Source organism: Ostrea edulis, chromosome 8 (genome assembly GCF_947568905.1).
Source record: "Ostrea edulis chromosome 8, xbOstEdul1.1, whole genome shotgun sequence".
In the NCBI taxonomy this organism is placed as follows: Eukaryota; Metazoa; Mollusca; class Bivalvia; order Ostreida; family Ostreidae; genus Ostrea; species Ostrea edulis.
Window position 1 is genome coordinate 41,725,991 of NC_079171.1, and position 17,549 is coordinate 41,743,539.

At 35.4% G+C, this 17,549-nt stretch overlaps 1 protein-coding gene across 1 annotated transcript in view; it reads left to right on the forward strand.

Moving 5' to 3' along the window:
- Window positions 1–17,549, forward strand: part of LOC125682845 (receptor-type tyrosine-protein phosphatase kappa-like) — a 64,387-nt gene that overhangs the window by 35,352 nt on the left and 11,486 nt on the right. The window contains exons 9-15 of the mRNA XM_056146149.1: window positions 9,949–10,086; window positions 10,196–10,302; window positions 10,896–11,011; window positions 11,510–11,556; window positions 12,200–12,492; window positions 14,661–14,748; window positions 17,060–17,121. Of these exons, the coding sequence (XP_056002124.1) occupies window positions 9,949–10,086; window positions 10,196–10,302; window positions 10,896–11,011; window positions 11,510–11,556; window positions 12,200–12,492; window positions 14,661–14,748; window positions 17,060–17,121 (851 nt within the window). The remainder of the gene's footprint in view (window positions 1–9,948; window positions 10,087–10,195; window positions 10,303–10,895; window positions 11,012–11,509; window positions 11,557–12,199; window positions 12,493–14,660; window positions 14,749–17,059; window positions 17,122–17,549) is intronic.

The window sequence follows — 17,549 nt, forward strand, 5'->3', positions numbered from 1 at the left end:
AGTAAGGTAGCCATTTCTTATCCAGTTTGTTTTTTCTTCTATTGTTCTTTAAGTATACTGGATCTCCTACCTGTAATGGAATGTCTTCACTTTTCTTGTCGGCTTGTTCTTTCTGCTTTCTTTTAGATATCTTCATATTCCGATGAACCAACAAGAAGGCTTTATGTTGTTCTTGTAGGATGATCTTATGTTGTTCTTCTCCATTGTATCGCCTTCTGGGCTTCAACAAAGTGTCTAATGGGAGCACTACATCACGATTGTACAGTAGGTAGTATGGTGAAAACTTTGATGACTCATTTGGGTGAAATCTTATAGCAGCTAAAGTTTGATTTAGATAAATGTCCCATGTTTGAGCATCATTCACAATCTTCTTAGCCATAACGTCATGAAGAGTGCGATGAAATCTTTCTACCTTTCCATTTCCTTGTGGGCTGTAATATGACATTGTGATATGATCTATATTTAATTCTTTTAGGGTCTCATCTACAGCTTTGTTGACGTTTTCTGTTCCATTATCCGTTAGAATTTGTAGCGGACAACCGAATCTGGGGTATATTTCTTCTAAGATGAGATGGACAATGTTATCCGCGGACTTGTCAGGAACTGGGAATGCTTCTGACCAACCAGAAAAATGTCAATAAATGAAATTATGTACTTGTTCCCAGATAGAGTTGGTGGATATGGACCTGATAAGTCTAGTCCTACCTTAGCGAAAGGAAAGGGAGGTATGTCTGTTTCTTGGAGTGGAGATTGAGTTTTCTTACCACTGCGAGTTTGGCAGACCACACATCCTTCTACATACGTATGCAACCTTTTGTACAAATTTGGCATGTAATATTTAGATCTAATTGCATCATATGTCTTATCTACACCCATATGACCAAGTCCATCATGATACTGTTGGACTACCAAAGACTCTAATTCTCTCGGAACATATCGTCTTAACCGTGGAGACTCCGAGTCTCCATCCGAAAGATAATACATAAGACCTTCTATTTCAAGAAATTTCTTTTCCTCTGTGACCGTTGCTGTGCCTTTGGTTAATTTATTCCTTAATTTCCTAATCTGAACATCATTCTGTTGAGCCTCTTGTATGTTAATTTCTTTGGGAAGATCTAGAAACGGTTTAATTAACTCATCTTTTTGTTTGACCAGACATCCGGCCAATTTCTTTGGTGAAAGTACAAAGGCGTTTGAGTTAAGGACATTTACTTCAAAGAAGTTGTCCTTGCAATCAGGCTCATCGTCATTCGATTCTTCCTCTGACTCATTTTCTTTAATAGTAGTGGGTAGTCTAGAAAGAAGATCAGCACAACAGTTATATCTACCTTCTATATATTCTACATTGCAGTTATATCCGGCTATGCTCAGAGCCCACAGCTGTATCTTTTTATTTTGCATTGGCGAATCTAAAATGTACTTAAGAGGTTTGTGATCAGTTCTTATCACACATTCTGCATTGTGCAGGTAATGGGCAAGTTTTTGAAGAGTATAGTGGATAGCATAAGCTTCTTTCTCTATTGTAGGCCATTTATTCTGGGTTTTACTTAACTTGTGTGATAGATAGTAGATGGGTTTTTCTTCACCTTCATCAGTTTCTTGGGTGAGACAAGCACCAACACACTCATCACTAGTATCCGTATATAAGACATAAGGTTTGTTTATATCGGGATATGTCAGTAGTGGAACTACTGTAAGATTCTTTTTCAAGTAGTCAAAGGCTCTCTGACATGTTTCCGACCACCTGAATTTAGCATATTTTCTAGTCAAGTCAATAAGGGATTCAGCTATCTGTGAGAAATTTGGAATAAAACGTCTATAGTAACTACACATACCGATAAAGCCTCTAATTTCTCTTACAGAAGTTGGTGCTGGTAATTGTCGAATCGCAGCTACTTTCTTAGGATCTGGTTTAACTCCTTTTTCATTAATTATAAAGCCTAAATATTCTGTTTGTTCTTGGAAGAAGCTACATTTCTTAAGTTTCAATTTTAGACCGTGTTTTCTGAGACGATCGAACACTTCTTGTATATGTTCAAGATGTTTCTCTGCTGTCTCAGAAAATATCAAAATGTCATCAAGGTAGGCTATCGAAAAATCGTCCTTACCCTGAAGAACTATATTCATTAGTTCTTGAAATACCGCTGGGGCATTACTCAGGCCAAAAGGCATTCTGTTAAACTGAAACAGACCTTTGTGACAGGCGAATGCCGTCTTTTCTTTACTTTTTTCGTCTAACTGAACTTGCCAATATCCGGTTTTAAGATCTAAGGCAGTAAAATACCTTGCTTTTCCTAATAGACATAGAATGTCATCTATCAGAGGCAATGGAAAAGATACTGGTTTGACTATCTTGTTCAAAGTCCGAAAATCTACACACATTCTATCTGACCCATCCTTTTTCTTGACCACTACTAAAGGAAATGACCAAGGAGATTGAGATCTATCAATAATTTTGGCATCTAACATTTCCTTTACTGCTTTGTCTATGATTTGTCTTTTATTCAGAGGAACTCTGTAGGGTCTATTTTTAATAGGATCGTGGTCCCCAGTGTCAATAGACATTTTAACAGTGTTAGTAAGAGCCAAGTCAATATCCTTCTTTGCGAAAAGGTCTTTATTTCTTCTGATTATACTTTTGATTGAAGTTTCGAATTTCCGTGGTACATTGATATTTTCGTCCTTGCTTGTATCGTTCTGAATCTCGCAGATCTCGGTAGTTTCAGTTGGGGTCACTCTACCCACAATGTGACCTCGGGGAATCTTGTAATGCCTGTTTGATTGATTCACTATAATAATTGGGATATTTCTGGATTGTCTAACGGCGCACACTGAGTCCTTGATATACACATCAGGGTCATCCAGTAAACATTCATTATCAATGTTATGAACTTCCACAAAATCTATTTGTTCAATAGCGAAATTATTGTTCACCTTCCCTCTGCACACTGTTACAGTGTTGGGTTTTATGGTCAATTTCTTGGTGGTTCTTACAATGGAGGAAATATGTATGTCCTCTTTGAGTTCCGTATAGGTTTTCCCATTTATACGCATTAGGCCTAGATCAAAATAGAGACGAAAACTGTATCTCGTCATCCAATCACGTCCAAGTTTCATGTTTCGGTTGAGTCCGTCTGTCACGTAAAATTTCTGTGTCATATCAAGTCCACTGATTCTAAAGGTCAATTCTACTGAACCTATTGAGGTTAAAGAGTTTCCGTTTACAGCTTGCAGAAAAGGAATATCATTTCTCTTATTCGGGGTTGAAAGGGGAGACTATCAAACATTTTCTTGCTAACTAAGGATACCGCGGCTCCGGTATCTATTAATGCTCTGAAACGATTTTTCCCTATCTTTAAAATACAAGAGCTAGGATTATTTGTAAGATTTATGTCATAAGTAGGTCTATTATTACGTCTTCCTAACGGCTTCTTATAGGAGGACCGTCCTAGTTTTCCTGATTAGATCTATGACGGAAGTTTTGTTTGGGTTCGGGTTCATTTTGTTCAGACCAACGATCTGGTGCTCTCTCTCTCGTTCGATACTTTTCGTCATTTCGCCAATGACTTCGACTAATTCTCCGTTGACAGTCGGCTTTCACGTGACCGTACTCGTGACAACGCCAGCATTGAATATTATTTTTGTTACTATCTGGGGTCACTGAATTAACTGTTTTCGAATATTTGAAAGGTTGTTGTTTTTGAGACTTTGATGATTGGTTGGTAGAGCATTTATTTGCTTTATGTCCCTTTTTCTTACATTTATAACACTGAATACCTCGATAGTGATCTACCTCCATGGGTTTTTCATACCGAGAAGTATACGGGGCTTGACCAAAATTCTGAGTCATGAAATGAGGGGTAGTGTCAAAACGTGCTTCATTCAGTGGTTCAGTGGACTTAGTGGTATCTGCGCTGCGTAAATTCAATCTCTTTCTAAGATTTTGTTCCTTCATAGCTACTTCTACCGCAGATTCTAAATTTCTAGGATTTTCTCTTAAGATTTTCATCCTAAGGTAGTCATATGCTATGCCATCACAGAAGATATCTACTAATTGCTGTTGAATTAGCGGATCCGCCATTCTTTCAGAATCATATGCATCCTCTGCAATTTGTAGCAAACGCTCCGCGAACAACTGTACACTCTCATTGTCAGATTGTCGGGTCATCCGCATAACTGCGAGCGCATGCTGTGAATCTGTTATTTCAGAGAATCTATTTTTAATTCCAACTTGGAACGCTCTCTAACGCCTCTGTTTCATCTAAATATCTTTTGATAAAATATCCTACTGACCCTTTACAAGTCATATATGCGAGAGTAGGAACTTCATTGTTCTGTTTTCCTGACATGAGGGCATATTTCTCTACTTCTTTGACCCATTGCTTAAATTTTCTGGGATCCCCCTCAAATGGTGTTACTACTGATGATAGAGGTATAGATAACGCGGCAGTCATTGCCTTAATCTGATTAATGAAAAATTCCTTATCATCGTCATCCTGACGCCTAGCTTGGGTGTATGTGGGCATTGGATCACCGGGACAAGTCTGAGAGGATGGGGGCCTCTGTTATACGTAAAGAAGGTATTTCGGATTGCTGTTTCTCTCCCATTTTATTATTTTGATTTAACTGAGTATCCCCAAACTTTTCTGTTAATTCATCTAGTGCTTTACTAAAGGCTTCTCTATCAAGAGACATACTAAGACCATGCTAAGATGCTCTTAAGTCAGAAGGTAAAGTTCTGAAGGAAAACGTTCCTACCTTAACTGCAATTGTTTTTAAAAGTCTGCTTCCTGTCCTGTCCTTACTCTGCTTCCGTAATCCTGGTCAAGACGGCACCAAAAATAATCACTATGTAACCGGATTATTTGTTTAAGACTTCTTCCAACAAAGTCTTAACCTGAAGACTTATACTAACAAAGTCTTATTACTCAGACTTCTACCAACAAAGTCTTAACTATACTCAACTCGCGTTGTGTTTTCAAAGTTTATTTCTAACACAAACTCAGCAACATTCAGATACAATACCAGGTTCTATTCTCTTCTCCTTTTTGACAAATTTACAAACGTATATATATATGAAATGGGTACGTGATTAACATTATTGACACTAATGCGCTATAATAAACGCAGCTGCAGTAGTGTACATTTTTGGTAACAAAACTGTCTCAACTGCCAATCATCTATGGGTGATGCAGGTACTGAAATAACAGTATCGCGAGTTTTACTCATAAAGGTCGTACAAAACATGGTGACCTTTATGTATTTGTTTGCAATGCAGCTTACATAATTTCATCAGCTAAAATGACTAAATATGATCAGTGCGATTCCACAGGCCTGCATCACTCACATACATTGTAAATTTAATAATATAATCGATAATTAAGGCTAATATAATCGATAAAGATAATGCAAGACTAATATAAGTGATAATACAATCAATTTTTAAGGTCATCTGGTTACATTAATTTGCTTTTTTATAATGTCATCAACAATTTGTTTTCCGGACAATACATTATCCAAAAGACACATGATTTACATTCCATTGATACCATTACATTCTATGGAAAATGAACTACCATAAAAAAAATTAACTTTCCATTTTATTCCAGACAAAGTCACAGTTTGTTGTCTACTAACCAATCCTGACAGCTTTCTAACATCGATGTACATTTCTTAACTATAATGTTTGCATTAGAATGAGAGAATAGTATTGCTATGTCATCTGCATTTAATTAAATTTTACATTCAGGGTCAATATTTACACCAAGATCATTCACATATACAAAAAATAAAAGAGGCTAAAGTAGACTGTCTTGGGGCGCCCAACATTTAACATCACATACTCCAGAGTGTTTACATTTACATTTTGTTTTCTCCTAGACAAATACGATTTAAATCATTTGATTGACTCGACACCGATTACATTCAATTTTTCACAGAGTTTTTCATGATCTACTGTCTCAAATGTTTTCTGAAGGTCAAGGACAATCATTCCAGTGAAATGATTTTTAGCTGTTTTTGAATTGATAGGATCAGTAAGATTCACTAGACAACTGTCTGTAGAAAACGATCTTCTAAATCCTGGCAAAATATTGTTATTAATAAGAAAACTTTCACGTTGGGGGAATGTCTTTTTCTGAAATTTTTCAAACAATATTTAAAGTGCTTACTGACTTATATTTTTCTGGCTTTGGCTTATTTCGTTTTTGAAAAGAGCTGTTACCCTGACAATTTTGTGTTCTAAAGGAACAGTTTCTTTATATATAGACTGGCTTATCAAAAATGTAATGGGAACCTTAATGATTGGTGCTGCATCTCTGAGAATGTATCGCAACCTGTGTTTTGGTGATATTAAGATTACAGAGTTCTCTATAAGCAAAATGTTTTCTTATATGTCTTAAAATGATTTTTTTAGATTTGTTATTACTTCTATAAAAAACACATTGAATACTATATAAAGCTGCTTTGTATAAACCTTTAGTTGGAAGAGGGTAGATTTTCTTAAAGCTTTGCTGCAATTGTTGTAAAATTAAATTGATGTGCAATTGTTTCTTTTTCAAAGCAATTTTCTCCATTAATGTTCAAGAAAATATTTCCACTAGTTTTGGATTTTTGTTGACTTATAAGATATGCCTACAACGGTTTGTTCTCATCTATTATGTCATTATAGTAGTCAGCTTTGACCTTGTTACATTTTCTCTGAATCAGATTTCTAATTTTACAATAAGATTTGTATTCTTTCTACTTCCTAAAATTCAATAAATGCTGATCTCGTAAGTGAATATTGTAAAAAATGCCATTCGTCATACATGTTTGTTTTCTGTTTTATTCTAATTTCTTTCACTGGTGCAAATTTGTCTAAAATGTTCATAAAAATCTATAAAAGCACACCATGATTCCTTAATATTGTTTGTATATAAAAATTTCCTCCAGTCAGCTTCTTTTAATAGCGCTGTAAAATCATCTTTGTCATAATTTTTTGTAGACTTTATTTTGACATTATCGTGCTTCCCAAAAAATGTAATGGGTGATTTTCTACTACCCAGTACAAAACATGGTAACTGAGACCAACAAGGATGACGCCATATTGACATATTTTCTCCACAGGATATGATCTAGAGTATTAAATTTATCAGTGACACGTGTAAGTTCATTGATCAACTGAGACAGTCCAACTAGTTTAATGACGTTGTTGTACATGGTAAAGTTGATTGCTAGTATTCAAGGTGCATATATTAAAGGGACATGGACACGGTTAAGCTGAACATTTTATTTTTCTATTTTTATTGTTTACAGTGCTTAATTAACGTATTTGTAATAGTCAACCAAATTTGAATAACAGTTGTTGGGTTACAAGTCCGATACATCACTCACAATTCCTTGTTATGTAAACAACGTGCCATGTTTATGTTTATATATAGATTATTTGATAGAAAATAGCATGTTTAAAACAAAATAAGATGTACTAAACACTAGAAACTAATAAAGTATGTTCAGAATTAACCTGTAAATTAGATAATCTGCTTTAAACGACATTTTACTGGTATATCTAGCTTATATGTAAACAAAAACAAGGCACGAGCCTTGGTTACATAACAAAGAATTGTGAGCTCTCTATATCCCATGTACCTCGACAACTGACATTCAAATTTTTGCTGACAATTAGAGATACCTTAGTTAAGCATTTTGAACATTAAAAATAAAAAATCAAATAAAAAATTTCAGCTCAAATCGTTTTCATGCCTTTTTAAAACCACCAAGAAGAATAATTTCACAATCTTGGCGTACTTGAATTAGGAACGTCTCCAATCTCTCAAGGACGTTTAACTGTTTTGGGGGCCTATAGCACGCTCCAACAATAATTGATTTTGTCTTAGATAGCAGGAGTTCCAAGAACAAATATTTTTTCGCTGTCTGTCATTCCATCGAGCTCAACCGGAGTGGATGCAAGATCTTCCTTAATAAAGGTTCATAGCCCTCCCTTTCCTTTTATTGATTATGGTCTTCGCAAATAGTTGTATAGCCAGTGATGTCGCCTTTTGAGTTAGATATTGATGCATCTAGTCATGATTCAATAACTGTGATAATTGCAGCTTTGGACTTGTTAGCAATAATTTGAATTTCAATGACTTTTGCTATGGTAAATCTTACATTGATATGTAGCATATGTAGAGGGGGACAGTCAACCATATACATATGTCGATTGATTGATTGATTGATTGATTGATTGGTAGTTTCCTCCACACTGAACAATTGTTCAGTTATCTGGTGGCGCCCAGTTTTTATTGGTGGAAGAGAAAACCCAGATACAATGTACCTGGGAAAATACCACCGACCTTCCGAAAATAAACTGGGAAACTTTCTCACTTACCGGCGCAAGCGGGATTCGCACCCGCGCCGCCCAGAGGTGAGAGGCCGTGTGATTTTGAGTGCAATGCTCTAACCACACGGACCCTGGATATACCAGAGGTGGGATCAGGTGCCTAGGAGGAATAAGCACTCTTGTCTTGTTTCTCAACTTCTCAGTTAAAATGCTTATAAAGGGACTGGTTCACGATTTTTGAACAAAATATTTTCTTATTGTTGATGTTAAACATTAAAAATATAACTCATTTGATATTGACAACCAAAATGTTGACCTTCTGAATGCAAGAATAAATGCTATATTCTAGACTTAAATCTGTGTTATGTAAACAAAGACTCGAGTATGTTTGTGTATACAAACAAACTGGTGAAATATGGAATTTGTAATATATAGCATCTTAATTCTACAGAGTCACAAAATTTAACTTTTAGATGACACATTTTACACAAAGAATGCTTGAAATGTGAAAGATATAATAAACTTAGATCGATATCCATTTCTTTTGAAAATTTCGTAAACAATAACATACCGCAATCTTTGTTTACAAACAAATAATGAACTCTCTAAAATGAGCTTCTGTGATAATGTATAACCTTCATTTTTATGTGAAACCTTTTAAACATGTTAGATAGTAGATTTGGATCATTAAAAGTGAAAAATAAAATTGTGTGGAAAATCGTGAATCAGTCCCTTTAAAAGAATAATTGATTTTCATAAAAAGATATCAACATTGCTCTACAACCCAAAATTTGGTACGTTTTCTGACATTGAAATTCCCATGTCACAGTAGGCGTTGGAACGATAGAGAATCCTCACCCCAATCGTCTTAAACGTCTTGTTTGATCAAACTTTGTGACACTACACGTGTAGCTAATGACAACTCTACATTAATGAAAATTTATCTAATCGATCTTAAAACAATGTATACATGCAGTTTCCTAGTTCTGTCACACATTGGATCAACCGACTATATTTTAGTTACAACTGCGAATCGGTAAACTATAGAAACAAATTTCTATAAGCTTTCTGGTTGATTGGTTTTATATTGTTTAATGTCTCTATTTAGAATTTTTCATTCATGTAGAAACGTCACCATATCCGGTGAAGGGTTGTAAAATTTAGACCTATGTTTTGCACTTATGCCCTTTGGGCAAGGAGGGATCGTACCATACCTGATATGACACAGAGCCTCGGTTTTTTAGGTATCATGCAAAGGATCGCTCTATTTAGCCGCCTCTAACGACAAAAAATGGATAGGGATGACCCATTTCAAGCCAGATCCCCACTGGACTACAAGCATTTTGAATATATTGACAAACCATGTTTGTATTTTTTCGCTATAACAATATATTTTCCCGTCATTTGAGTATAATATGGCCAGAATATATATGGTGATTAGTATGCGATGACTAGCGGATGACTTTCAATCAATCAGGGCCGTCACTTTGGAGTCACAATTGGGCATCAGCAGAAATCTACTTATTCAAAAGTATACGTTTCAATATTTTATTAAAATCGGAAACGCTTTCACTCTACCTTTACATGTAAAAAAGATTATAAATCTCTTTCCCGCTGATTTATAGAATGTTCCATGCTAAAGTACGGTGAGAATTGTAACCAGACCTGTGGGAAATGTAGAGACAGTGAAAAATGTCATCATGTGAATGGGGCCTGCTTCAATGGATGTGACAAAGGGTTTCGGGAAATATTATGCAACGAAGGTAATGTCATTCCTTGCATCTATCTATTTTACGATGGAAAGTTTGTGTTTCGTTTATATTCTTAATGGTTACGTTTTCTTACACAATAAATCGACAGTCAATATTTCAGAATGTGAACCACAGTACTATGGACATAACTGTGAGAAGAACTGCAGTACAACATGCATCAACCAAACCTGTGATTCCATTGACGGAAAGTGTTTCGGAGAGCAGATGGTGGGTAATTGCAAATAGGGTCGAAACATCAAATATACATATACGAAGCAATATTCCATTATAGTGAAATCAAAATATACTTTTGAGAAATGTATGTTAATCCTGTTATATTACATTTTCAAAGTTCGATTCAAATTATCAATTCCTGTTATTATACTATTGTTTTGATGATGATTTTTCTTTTTGTAAATTGTTCAACCAAATTGAAATAACTCCCTTTTTGTGAAAAGAAGTTAAACCTGTTCCTTTAATGGTTACATGTACAGGGTATGCTTACTCCTCCTATGCAACTGATCCTACCTCTGGTGTGTCCAGGGGGTCCGTGTTGGCCCACCTATCTATTTTGTATTGCTTATAGGAGTTATGAGATTGATCACTGTTCGTTATCTTCACCTTGCATGTAAACGTGTGCGTAATGACGATCCAAAAACTCAAAACACTTTTGGTAGTTTTGTGCAAAATGCTGGATTTGGGGAATAAAACAAAAAAAATATTCTGAAACGTTAAATTCAATTTATTACAATTAGTCTTAGGCAATGGATATAGATATTTTTCGTGTTAAGTGCATGTTGAAACATCAACGCTATTTACAGGTACATGAAAAGAAGGTTACACCTGATGATAACAATCTAGCGCCTATCATAGGTGGTGCTGTCGGCGTGCTATTAGCTTGTTTGCTGGTTGTTGTAATATTTTTGGTGCTGAGAAGGTAATCACTGTTCCTCGTGCTTACACTACAACTGTTGTATATAACAAGATACATGTGTCTGCTGAAAGTAAAATATATGTTTAATAAAAGGATCTTATACCTGTGATCCATCCTTTGAAATGGTAAACATTCTGTTGAAAATCCAGTATTCCTTACATTATACCATTATTAAGAAAGTGCTTGATAGTTTGTATATGTACAGGAGAAACAAAAGTCTGTATTTAGCTCTGGAAAATGTTGCAATATTATTACGGAAAGATACCGTTATTTGTTAATAGTAATTGCCTATGTACATTTGTAATTAATTGTTCTGACGAATGAATGAAAAATATTTTGAGACATGATTTGTTTTCGAAAGTGATTGGAATAATGTATGAATCAAACAGGCTGAAAAAGTAAAATATATTTTGGAAAGAATATAACTACGATGAACAACACTGATAACAGAGATATATTTGTCTAATTTTTTGAAAATGCGTTTTCTATCATTTTATTCAGATATAGATCACAGGGACAAGGAATGAAGACACAGAGAGCCATGCCATGTACGTGATATTGGTAGTCTTTACTTGCATCAGTGAAATACCCCCTTTGACTTGTAAACACTCCAATCCCGGGAATGTGTGTTTCACATTGGTGTTTACTTGTTGTTTTACATGTGCGTTCAATTCCGTAATATTTCACTCGTATCAAAACATCACCAAAATCCCCACAAATGTTGGCCTATGTGTGTAGTCAAAAATAGTTGCAATGTAAGTTCTTTATCGTGTAAAAGCCTACCATAACACAGGACCTCAGTTTTTAAGGTTATCCCGGAAAACCTGTAACTGACTCCTGCACTTAAATGGTCCGGCACTTAACGAGGAATTAGGGTTAGGGTTAGGGTTAGGGTTTAGGGTTAACCCTAACCCTAACCTTTACTGGGCGCCTTAGGTTTGACGCAAACCTTGTATCAAAGACTTAATCAGTGACCCCTCGGTTGCGTAGTGGGTGACTTGGTCTATAACTCACGATCACTAGTTCGTTGTCATATGCAAAGTATGGAGACGTTTAAGTTCCTTTACACAAAAGGATGCGTTTAACTCGGCGCAAAAGATGTATTTTCTAGATATATTGTATGCATATGGATACATTCAACAAATTAACACGCTTTTTGATCTATTTTATATATTTATTTTCCAATTGCAGCCAAAAAAGACAACTTTCAAGAAGATTTTAGCAGTCTTGAAGAAAGTCATCCATCTTCTTCCAAACACCGAGAAAATGTATACATGAATTCAGAAATCAAGAAACCACAAATAAGTCCAAAGAAGAGCTACGAGGCTGAGGTTGATGAGGACGAGCTCATTCACTCAGAAAATCCTTACGGAGACGCGTACTTGAATGAGATGACCATATCAGATCTACCTTTAAATCGGCTGGAGTCGGTAATAACGGAGAAAAGAAAAGACAACAATGACGGATTCCAGCAAGAGTACGCTGTATGTTGTCAAGATGATTATAATATTTTGTGCAAGAGAAATCATGAAATTGCTGTCGTGCAAACATTATTTGAAAGTAATTGCTTTTGAAATGTTTTAAAATCATTCCACATTTTCATAAAAAAATATTTACTTTTCTTATCACACCAACAATGTCGATCGATATGTCGAAGATTCATTTGGGATACATAAAGGGGTGAAAATAACGAACAGTGATCAATCTTATAACTACTATAAAGAATATAAAACTAAGAGTTGGGCAAACACGATCACCTTGATATATCAGAAGTGGGATCATATGCCTAGGAGGAGTAAACATCCCCTGTCGATCGTTCACACCCACCGTGAGCCCTATATCTCCATTAAGTAAACGAGGTAATCCGCAGTGTGTAAAGAACTGTCAAACAATTGGTATGAAACCCGTCAGACATCATCTGACCCAATGACAGGTTGGCAAAGGAGATAGTTATAACGATCATAGAACTTGCGAAATGCTGACTTTAAGTTAGACAGTTGAAATACCTATAACATGAACTTGATTGTCAGTAGCCCGATTTATAAACTGGCCATACACAAAATAATGGCTTGTTTATCGAATCAGTTGAGAAACATAAACCCTATATGTAGGTGAAAATGGACTATTGCTACATAAATATGAACATTTGAAGAACCTGAAATCATTCCGAATGTCAATTACATAGCGGTCAGTTATTATTGTGTCGCCTGCGTTACGCAGTGGCGACATATAGGGATCACTATCCGTCGTGTTGCGTCGTCGTCTGGCATCGTCGTCTGGCGTCGTCGTCATCACAAAAATTTTGTCACAGTTTACTCAAGAACCACATGGGGCAACTCCCTGATATTTGGCACAGAGCATCAGTGTGGCCAACTGTATTGTGTAAGACATTTTCGAATCTGTCGCTTATCAACTTCCTGTTTGCCGGGACTTAGAATTTTTTACAGCAAAAAAATTTCTGTCACAGTTTTCTCAAGAACCACATGGGGCAACTCCCTGATATTTGGCACAGAGCATCAGTGTGGCCAACTGTATTGTGTAAGACATTTTCGAATCTGTCGCTTATCAACTTCTTCTTTGCCGGGATTTAGAATTTTTTACAGCAAAAACAATTCTGTCACAGTTTTCTCAAGAACCACATGGGGCAACTCCCTGATATTTGGCACAGAGCATCAGTGTGGCCAACTGTATTGTGTAAGACATTTTTGAATTTGTCGCTTATCAACTTCTTCTTTGCCGGGACTTAGAATTTTTTACAGCAAAAAAATGTTTTGCTGAAGATTTTATTTTATGATTAACTGAAGGACAGTATTTTTATGTACAAAAGGACAGTATTTGTAATTCTCATACTGAAGGACAGTATATGTGATTTCAGAACAGCACTAATTATGATTTTTCTTGAGAAACAGTAAATTGGATATATAAAAAGACAACAAGACTAAGCAGTAAACCCACCAGATAATTACTTATGGTTATTACCATTGTCTTGAAGAGCACAGTAACAGGTTGATACATATTTTCAAACATATGTTTTCATTCAGTCTACATTTAATAAATGTCTTAATTTCAAACAGATTCTCCCACAAATTGCATTGCATAATAATGTCTCATCTTTCAATTTCAATTAAGTTATCGTTAAAGAATGTTTAGTAATTCTCAAAACCTTTAAAAGGAGTATTAAACTGACAAAAACCATTTGAATAATTTACTTTTTCAACATTATACGTGATATATTACATATAGAATCAACTAGCAGGCGACACATGTCTTCCGGGGAAGACTTAATACTGCGTAATGATTTTACAAATTCTAGCAAGGGGACGAGATATCCACATACGGTAGATGATACATAGTGTACCAGGGAAAATTTTGTGTCATCTTCTGCTACCCCCAAAGCATTTATTCAATAATGCATGTTTGTTGTAATATGATATTGGCTTGGAACAGTCAGACAACTAATCTTCATATCAGACAAATACTTTTGTATCAGAAATATATCGTCTTTAGGCATCACTAGTTTGTATACAAGAGCTGTTTAAATGAGCATACTTTTCATAGTTCCGATTCACTTAAGATTTAAGCGCCAGCATCTGGCTCAATATTATTCTGCTAAGATATTGATAACTTTGCCGTGAACGCTTTGGTTTTTCAGACTTTGCCATATGGAGAGCAGTATTTATGTGAAGCTGGAAAGAAGGGAGGGAATATCGTTAAGAATAGGTTTAAAACAACATTTCCATGTAAGTGATCAATTTTGTTAACATTTCGTTACCCGTAATTTACGTATTTACACACTCAACAAATCTAGTCTTTACGCTATCGTGAGGATTGGTCGTGCAAAGTGTTAAAATTGTTTTGATGTTGTTCATTTCAGAAAACGTTTGCGATTTCAAATTTACTAAAGGTTCTTTACATTTCTTTAGATTCCAAATTTGATTTCTATCACTTCTGGCATATGTAGTCGCACATTACGTTTAAAGTTTTTCATTCATAGTTGTTAATGTTTTCGTTAGGAGCAAATATAGATGTTTGGTAGAAATTTACTGGATCTGGCACAATACGTTTAAAATTTCCTCCACGGTTGATAGTCCCATAGGGATCCGGGTTAGACTAAGTCCTCAGTACCCCCTTGCTTGTCAAAAGAGGCAACTAAATGGGGTGGTCCATCGGACACCGCAAACAACCGAGACCCCGTGTCACTGCAGATGTGGCGCGATAAAGATCGCTCCCTGCTCAAAGACCGTAAGCGCCGACCACAGGCCTAAATTATGCAGCCCTTCACCGACAATGGTGACATCTCTATATGAGTGAAACATTATCGAGTGGAACGTTAAACAATATAAAACCAATTAATCACACCTGTTTATATTTTTGTCAAGAGCAAAGATAGAAGATAGGGGCGTGATCAATCATTTACTATACCCAGCAATGTATCTATGTCTGTGAGGGCTTTTATTAAGTTTGGGAATCCAGTATATGTCATGTAACTCATATTCATATGTCCCATTGACTGGAATATTAGACGTGTCTAAAACTGAATCATAATTCTGAAGAAAGCAGATGGAGTTTAAGTAGGATTACCAAATAAGGAATTAATGTCAAGTTCGTTTCAAAGACAGTTGTAATAATGAACCTTGCAAATCAACACAATATTGTCACAAGCTTTGTCAGCTGAAACCAAAATATATTCCTCATATAACCAGTCTATTTTTTTATCACTTCTAGTTTACTAAACACAGAAGAATAGATGGTCCGGAGTTTTGTTTCGATGTGTCTAATACTGGATTTTAGTATTCATCTTATATTTTTTATCCATTCTGACAAGGTATCGACTTCTTTTTCATATGTATTCCATCCTCTGGCATAATCTTCAACAGAATTGAGAATGGAATTAAAATTTTCTCGCCAATTGAAAGACCAGGGTTCTCTAAGTGTAGAACATATTAACATAAGTGATTTCAGGCCCTCATTTTCAATCAGTAATGGCATGTCCAGCTAGACTATAATTGAACGAAGACGAAAAAAGAACACGTAGGTGGATTATGCATAAGATGGACTTATATTTAGTAATTGTTTGTAACTAAAAAGTTTGGATACAATAGTAGAAGTGTGTTTGTGGGAAATACAAGGTGTAAACTTCAACTTGAAATATGTTGGAATACAAGACTGAACTCCTTGATAACGAAGAATTTTGCTCATCTTGGTGACATCCATTCCTTTGTTAGTAAATTTAAGTTTAAGGAACTGACGGCATGATTTTAAAGAATGCTATCCACAGCCCGCGGTGGCTTAAAGAACTTGTGATGGACAACACCCATAATCATAGAATTCAGTCTACATTTTGTGGACCTAATTGTCTGTTGACGTAAGGTAAAAATGAATCAAGTGTGGCATCGTGTATGTTTGGTCTTACATGAACGATGCCCATGACTGCGTTTACGTCTTTTTGTATTTGAAAGATGTCACATTCACGTTATTTCCTGGTCAAATTCCATACACTGTATAAGTTGTCGTTGTATCCACATGGAAATATAGTATTCAGAGTATTCATTCAGTTATATTTTCGTTGTCTACGACAAAGGGTACTTAAAGATGCGATGTTGGTATACTGAAATTTTTCTAGAGGAGTCTGACTCTCAGGCAAAATGGAATAATCCGCAGAATTGAAATGTTTATTCATTAATCTATACATAATGTGTAAACCATTAATATGGTACATGTATGTAGAAATGTTTTAACATAATCGTCAACTTACTGACTATGATCACTTCCATCCATTCACCAGCTGGATTTCTTGGTCGTTTGATATATATAATGTATGGGTATGACGGTAGTTCTACAATAGGTATACATGTCGAATCATGATTATTTTATGTAATCTCATAGTGACCGTTTGCACCAGTCCAGGTGATCGGGAGACAGAAGTTCGAGATTTATTTTTTATTTCTTATTCGAACATAACAGTGCTTTAAGGGGACGATTGTTCACCTACATGTATTTTGTAATGCCTCTTTATATTATGTCTATGACAAGTGTTGTTATTGACAATAGATGACCATTCAAGAGTAATCCTGAAAACGGGAGCGGATTACATCAATGCCAATTACATTGAGGTAAGAAAATATAACAGTTGTTATGTCTCTGTGACCTGGGTATATGTCTGTATCTTTGTATGTAACTTGAAAAATCTGGTAAACTGAAGCTGCTTGATGAATATTAATGTTCACAGTTTGAATTAATTGTACTTGTACGGACAAAATAATTGCACGCAGTGTTTTCCAATCGCTTCTTGTTCAGATTTTCAAAATGCTAACATTTTGTTTTGGTTGTTTCTCAACCATACCAAACAAATGAGAAACATACCTTAATATCGCAAATCAAAATATCAATTACCATCAAATATATGAAATACAAAGCATACTGTTAGCATGGTATCTGATTATACTTTGTGTTAGGATGAATTTTTATCCTTCCATATCTCCTTTAGTTTTGTGATGTATAAATTGGTGCCTTAGATTAGCTTTACATCATTTTATGGATT